The sequence below is a fragment of the Nelumbo nucifera genome, chromosome 4 (assembly GCF_055504915.1).
Source record: "Nelumbo nucifera cultivar China Antique chromosome 4, China Antique-T2T, whole genome shotgun sequence".
NCBI lineage: Eukaryota > Viridiplantae > Streptophyta > Magnoliopsida > Proteales > Nelumbonaceae > Nelumbo > Nelumbo nucifera.
In genome coordinates this window covers 28,371,890-28,379,725 of record NC_142652.1, presented here as the reverse complement: position 1 = coordinate 28,379,725, position 7,836 = coordinate 28,371,890, and the positions used below count along the sequence as shown (strand labels likewise).

The window sequence follows — 7,836 nt, the reverse complement described above, 5'->3', positions numbered from 1 at the left end:
TGTTATTGAATTAGCAACAATCATGCAATTGTTACCTTAAAATTTCGTACACAACAATCAAGTTAATGGTTGTTAATTGTACAATGGCCATAATTGAAAATTTGTTTTTGATAAATATTTTAAGTAACAAACCTTCAAAACTCTTGTTAAATGGGAAACAATCAAGTAATTGCTTCCAAATATTAAAAAAAAATAATTGATCACATTGCTATCTATTATCATTTTAATTGTTGCTATTTAATTTAATAAATTATTGCAAATATTAAAACAATTATTGTTAAGCATCTAAACAAAAGACACTTGTGAAATGCCAATATGTGGGCTCATTGATATTATAAAAGATAAAAATTACATTCCAATTTTAACTTATATGCAACTAGGTTAAAAATATATTACAATTTCCAAATCCTTATCATATAAATAATACATTAATTAACACAAAATTTGATCTAATGCATAATATAATTAACATGAAATTTGATCTAATGCCTCCATCTACATATTTGGAGTTATGCCTTCGACTAAATAACCATGGTCATGAGAAATTGATTCCACATCCTGAAGAGCACCAACTTTGCTCTACATGTAGTTGTCTTATAATGGAACACTTGGATTAGGTCTCTCATTCCTTCAAGAAAAAAAGAATATAATAAGTTAAAAATATGATTATTGTTGAATTTTTCAATTAGAGAAAAGAGAAGGAAAATAAACAACTAAACACTCTAAGAAAACAACAACTTTTCAACTTTTGTCATTACAATTTAATTTTCACCAATAAACCTCTCTACCACTCCACATGGAACCATTTTCGACTTTCCAATTACAATTTCCTCCCAATGGAACCATTTGTATGCCTATTAAGTTAGATGAATTATTTCCATGTGCATAAAAATAATTCTTCTTTGTCACATTCATTTTTTGTTTAATATGATGAATATATAATATTAAAGATGTTTCCAAACATTCTCTACATAGTTTCTATGTTTATTCTTTTTTGTCTATTATTTTATGAATTTTATTATTTAATTTTAGAATGAAGGGTAGACACATTTGACCAACTCAAATGGTTGAATGATTGACTTGCCACCAAAAAGGAAAACAATTTCATTTTTGGGATGATTTTAAATTTTGTATTTCATTTCCATTATCAATAAAAACAATTCCTTTTTATCACATTCTTTTTTATTTAATATGATTAATATAAAATATATAATATTAAATATGTGTCTAAATGGATTGATCCTTTTGATGCAAATGGTTAAATTGCCTACTTGATACTTGGATGGAATAACAATTTCATTTTCAGATTGATTTTAAAAGATAGGAGTTTTATATTTTCAAAAGTATTGGATATTGATCTGATTAATAGAATTTACTGATAAAAATATAATAAATATAGGATTTAATAAGAGAATGATTATTTAGAGAAATATACAAGGTGAAAAGTATTAGTTCAAATTACATTTCTTCCCTCACAATTAGAGAGGGACCAAATTCAAAACACAGGGGGTACTTTATTAGTTAAGAAGGAGAGTTCAACAAGCTCATTCATACTTATAATAGCAGTATAGATATAGATATTAATCATTTTAGTTTGATTAATTAATTAGTGTTATTCAATATCCATATTTAATCTGGATTTGATCTAAATCCAATGGATAAGATCCAATTCAACATCCGGATACTAAAGAATCAAATTTCAAACTTAGTACAACTAATTTGATCTGACCATCTGCAGCCCTACATTTACATCAAAACACATTAGAAGGGATAAAAACCAAATATCTCACTAAAAAAGGGATGAAAATAAGTGCTTTGGTATGCCCTACATTTACAACTCCCATGAATGACAACTGAGATATCTCTGATGCGTGGCTGAGTATGTTATGGGTACTGTTGTAGGTAATAGATCCCGGACTCTAAAAATAATAGCCAAAACATTTCAGTCTGAAAAATATATGATAATGAAAGAAGGTACTTGGGAACCTAGAAACAGAAGCAAGAAGCATTCTCATGAGTCATGATGACCATGTACATGTCTATCTGGCAAGGTGGAAAGGCGGTCACAAACATAAATATAAATGACTTTGTCTGCTTATGCATCGAGTGAAAACTAATGGTAAAGTTTGTCTTCTACTCATAAAGCAAAACTAACCTTTTTTTTTTTATTTTTCTACTTTGAAAATATGGATTCGGTTTGGGAAGAGAGTAAATACAAATATGTTTTCACTCTTCCCAAACTGAGCCATAGTAGAAAGTAGAAACAAGAAGAAAAAATAGCCAAAATTTTCTGAATCTTTTAAACTTGGCTAATAGGATACAGTAAGAACAAGCACAGAGGCAGGAAAAATTACCCAACTAATTAGCCATTTTCACTAGACCTAAGAAGAAAAAGAAGAATATATGAATGAATACGAATCTAACATACGGGTAAAATAAAATAAAATAAAAGATTAGGAAATTTTAACCCACTGCCTTTTTTTCACATGCAAGCAAAATAAATATAAAGATGATTTTACTTGACAAGTCTAGTTGACATATTAACAACCTTGCATGGGAACCTGCAGTATTCAAAATTTCCGAAGACCACCCAGTCCAGTCAAAATAGTAACCTCTGAAACCCGAATAATTATCATCGACCTAGGACAAGCATACAAGTCTTCCATCTTTTCTGGTCAAAACCACAGCCATCAGAAAAGAAAGTTGTATGGTTATTGGGTAGTATTGATATTTCTGGAAGACAAGACTTGATGCTTGATGGCATTTTTTAAGACCCATTCACTTATCAGTTGACCAGTCAGTATTTACATACAATTTTTCTCTTTGTATACCTTACAAATCATCTTATGTCACAAATCTGCAACACTCTTCCTTTTGAAGCGAGTCCCGTAAATATAGGATGTTTTGACATACAAAGAAAACAGAATTTTGAATGCTTAGCATTCTTCTTTTAAAACTGCCACAGCCACGATTATCACGGCAAGCAAATCGTTGGCATAATTGATAATTCCATTAGACCTGTTTAATCCTTTTGATTGTATTGCTCTGCCTTTTATCTTTCGGAAAAGTACGGATACACACAATGCAGAATTCTGAATTCCAGCGCCCCCCCCCCCCTACAATTAGCCCTCTCCCCCCTATAAACCACATCCTGCCCGTGAATTTGGCATCAATTCACGGTCAGAATGCATTCCCCTGTACTTTGGGCAAAATTCTGACTTGGGCTGATTGGTACTTCTCCCTTTATCTTTTAATATATATCCTCGTTTACTAAAAAAAATCAAATCATTGACACAATTCCATTTATTTTATTTTATGGGTCATCCAAAATGACGTCGGTTTGAGTCTCGTATGATGTGATCAGTGACGAAATGCAGTCCCATTGTTTATAAGATAGGGATGCTAGAAATTTAGAATGTACCAACGGCCTAATCTAAGGACCAAGGCTACGAATTCTCTATAAAATATAATGGGAAATTTAGAATCCAGTCCATCTCATGGACTTTTATTAGTTGTTGGATTGAAAACTTAACCCCTCGAGTCAGATACTTTGGAATTTGGACACTGAATTTTATTTTCAACCGCTAGAACAAAAGAACCCACAATGGTCTGCAGCCTTAGCGGTACGATTCATATCCTTTTAGTCTAGTCCAGAAAGACAAGCGACAGCATTTGTATCAGGGCCATGAAATGCTTCATGACACCCATGTAGATGCCGGGTACCCACCACACTTAAATGTTTTAGTGATGGAGTCTCTACTTTCCATCAGCAAGTAAACTCAGAAGAGAGAACAAAAAGAGGGAAAGAATAAACAAAATAAATTAATAAATAAAAATGAAGGGTAATTTTCAAAAAATGCATCATTTTATTCACCTCCACAGTTAATTATGCCTTTCCCTTTCAACCCAACCCACAGGCGAAAGAAGAGTTGGTCAGTGTCTAGCTGTGAGTTGCTCCTTGCCCCCCAAAGGGATTGAAGAGCTCATCTTATTTAATTGGGTCTGTGAAGGCTGCAAAATTTCATTGTCTCTCTGTTCTCCAGTCCCTCCAGTTTCTGGCTGGTGCTTCACATGATCCGACTTTGGGTGGGCTTGTGAATGCTGCTGTTCAGGAGGTAACACACGATGCAAGAACCTTTGAATCATCTCAAAACTAGTAAAGGTAATAATAGCTGCAGGAGTTGTTCTCAACAGATTGGTGGCACAGCCACGGTAAAAGCCAGGTAGACCATCTTTGTGGAAGACCTTTTTTATGCAGTCTGTAACACCTGCATAGTGGACCTCAGGATTGCGAGCTTGCCCCTGCTCTTGCAGTCTTGAACGCACAACCTGATTTTAGGGGAAAACATTACAGAAGGGAACGAGCAGAGAATTAGTTATTATTCTTTGTTTGGATGCAGGTGGACCCCCCCTTTGAGTGTTCAAAGCTTGTTTTCTTCCATGCCTAATTGGCCAACTAAAAGGGCTAAAATCATGTGGAGGTGTGGTAGAGCTGCAGTATGTTGGACAGTGGGAGGAGAGGAACTCAAGGATCTTCACAATAAAGAGAGAGGTATGGAAGAAATTATAGAGAGCATTCACATTAGAATGACACAATGGTTGAGAACACTGGAGCTGTTCAAAGTGTTTTCAGTTGATGAGTTGTTAAGGAATTGGAAGGAGATTGCAGATTCAGGCCTATGTAGAAAGTTATTAAAAGTTTGCTGGAGTCCTCCACCTATTGGATTCACCAAACTGAATTTTGATGGTAGCAGCATAGGCAACCCAGGGCCTTCAGGAATTGGAGGTGTGATAAAGGATGGAACAGGGAACGTGTTAGCCATGCACTCTGGGCCGATTGGGGTGGGAGACTCATTGAGGGCTGAGATTCTTGGAGCTATTGAAGGAATTCAAAGGGTCAAGGAAATGAAGATCAAAAAGGTGGTTATAGAAGGTGATTCTGCAATGGTGGTGAAATGGCTAACAGAGGACAGTGCTATGATGTGGAAATACAGCAATGAAAAGAGGAAATACAAATGGTTAACCAGGGACATGGAAATTCAATGTAATTGGATAAAGAGAAGTGCAAATGCATTGGCTGATGGTCTAGTTAGGCAAGGGGTAAATAGAGACACATTATTCTGGGCTGTTTTGTAATCACTACAAGATCAGAAAGTTCTTGGGTAACTGGAGTTAAGACCTTTTAGCTCCATTCGGTTGTAATCTTGTTTTTATCATTAATAAAATTTCACTGTTACTGATCAAAAAAAAAAAGAATTAGTTATTATTCTGTGATTGATCATCCCTTACTGAAGCCATGGAAGCATCTCTAAGACCATACCTCATGGGGATAAGTCATTGTGGAAGCAAGTATTTTAGACACTGAGGAAGCTATGGCGACATGCCCAGGACTAAGATTGTCAACGGTTGTATTTTCTGCACATTTTTTGACAATTATGACCAGTGAGATCAATTCTACCAAACAATTTAAGATTTGACATTCAACAAACATCATAATTACCTCTTCTTGCCAAGTAAGCCTTCATCTTTTCATACACTGGAAATTGGATGGCAACATGGCTTACCCCAGCCAGTGCAGGCAAAAGGCCACTGTTTTCACATGAAAACGACATTATGGTACTGAATTATTGAGTGGCCTATCTAGGATAATGAAGAAAAAAAGAGACTTGGATCAAAATTGGTCCAGACTTGAGATCTGACTGGATTCAGGAGCCAATGTTGGGCTCAGTTGGACATAGTCAAGGTGGAAAATAGCTGGACATATATACATAGATATACCACTATACATAGCAAGTAGGACCCTAAAGTCAAGGTCTAGTAATTCAGTAGGAAACAACCAACCTGTACAATCCTCTGATCCCCTCTTCATGTGAAATCCTTCTCAAAGCAGAAAGAATGCTTTTATAAGGTACCACACCTGATCTCACTCCCTGTGTCTTAAGAACAAAAAGCAATTGAACATAGAATTCAAGTTAGCACCATTATTACTGAGCATGACATTGTATTTGCTTCTCACCATATCAGATATAACACAGCAGATAAAACAAGAGCTTGAATCATTTCTTACTACTTATACATGCCTTATCCCAACTATATGGGGTTGGCTATGTGGACCCTGTTTTGCCGATCCATTGTATTTAAAGTCATATACACTAAAAAATTATTAGTGCTTAAATCATTTCTTATTAATACCCATGACCTTTTTGGTCTACCCCGACCTCCTCTAGCCCCTTCAATGTGTAACAGATCACTTCTAAATGCAGCAGTTGGCAGTCTTCTATGCATGTGCCCAAACCATCTTAGTCTACTCTCCCTCCCTTCCTCTCTCTCTCTCTCTCTCTCTCTCTCTCATTCTATCACCTATTGGGGCTACTCCTAGGTTCCTACGGATAACCTCATTCCTAATCCTATTCTTTCTAGTTTTTTCACTCATCCATCTTAGGCAGCATTTGGCATTCCTAATTTTAAGGATTTATCTCCTTTTTGCTGTTAAGAACTTAGTGTTCATAGGTGCATTTTAAATGCAAAAAGGAGATAAGTCCTTAAAATAAGGAATGTGTTGGACCCAAACACTCCCCCTGAACCCAACTATGGGAGTGGAGCAGACCACCACCCATCAGTAGTTCACAAGGAGACAGAAAGGACACGCGACAGAGCCCCAAAGTTGGTTACACTCAGAGTTGGTTACTCTGTAGCCAGAGGATATTCCCTCCATGATATCTTCCAGAGTTAGTTACCCTGCAATCAGAGGATATTCCCTCTATGATTACACCTGTAGGCCAGCTATATAAGGCCATAATCATATAATAAAAGGTGTGAATGAATATCCCTTCGTTTTCTCTCTCCGAGTTCATCCTCTTCCTACCTTCCCTTCTCTTCTTTCTCTTCATCTTCTGTTTCAGGAGGTTAAGCCACCCTCAAAGGGGCTTCCGAGGTGAGCGGTAACTCATCAAGTTGGTATCAGAGCCAGGCTATCCAGATCACAGGCCAGCTATGCCGCAGACACGTTCCTCTACCATGGATGATAGAGTCGACCAGCTTGAGATTGGGTTCCACCAGGTGCTGAACGAACTCAGGGAACTCAAAGTGGTCGTCTCCAGCATTGCCTCTCAACAACAATCTGGCGAGACTAGTCACCCAGTAGGGGCGGAAGCCTCTGCTTCCAGCAGCCAAAGAACTGGGTGTTACCCCACTAGAAAAATCACTAAGATCAACTTTCCCAACTATTCCGGTGGAGATCCCATTCCTTGGATCTTCAGAGCAGAAAGATTTTTCGAGTACCACGAAACCCCTGCACACCAGCGCGTCTCCATCGCTTCCATTCACCTAGAAGGAGACGCGATTCTATGGCTCCAGTGGTATCGTCAAAACCATCCTTAGGTAACTTGGGCGGAGTTCACTGAAGCTCTGTGCATCCGTTTTGGGCCGACGACGTTCGTGGATTACGACGAACTCCTCACTCGGTTAAAGCAGACTGAAACGGTAGCAGACTACCAGCTCGAGTTCGAGAGAATGGCGACCAGTGTACATGGATGGCCGGAGAAGGCCTTAGTGGGGTGTTTTGTCGGAGGCCTCAGAGAGGATATCCGCCTGGAGGTGAGGGCTCTCCGTCCGGAGACAGTCATGGTTGCGGTGGGTTTGGCTCGCCTGCAAGAAGAGAAAATCGACAACCTGCGCAGAGCCAGCAAGCTGTCCTACCCAAATGTGAGAGTTACCCAACGGACCAATCAGCAACCCATGAAACAAGTTGGGGATTCTCAGAAGCCCATTTTGCCCAGGCCCACTATGCCCTTCAAACGCCTCTCATGGAATGAGATGCAGGCCCGATGCGAGAAG

The 7,836-nt window shown here is 37.8% G+C and overlaps 1 protein-coding gene across 2 annotated transcripts in view; it reads right to left on the bottom strand.

The window, feature by feature from the left end:
- Positions 1-389: 389 nt before the first annotated feature.
- Positions 390-7,836, bottom strand: part of LOC104613282 (nicotinamide adenine dinucleotide transporter 1, chloroplastic-like) — a 31,970-nt gene continuing 24,523 nt past the window's right edge. The window contains exons 6-10 of one of the 2 annotated variants that reach the window (XR_016068721.1): positions 5,842-5,936; positions 5,501-5,589; positions 5,321-5,415; positions 3,875-4,329; positions 390-628 (exon numbers count right to left, since the gene is read on the bottom strand). Coding sequence is in view for 1 of the 2 variants with exons in the window: in XM_010281033.3 (XP_010279335.1) it covers positions 3,934-4,329; positions 5,321-5,415; positions 5,501-5,589; positions 5,842-5,936 (675 nt within the window). In the remaining variant the exon portion in view is untranslated. Of the gene's footprint in view, positions 629-3,798; positions 4,330-5,320; positions 5,416-5,500; positions 5,590-5,841; positions 5,937-7,836 lie in introns of those variants that run through there. The other variant, XM_010281033.3, reaches the window with a different exon arrangement.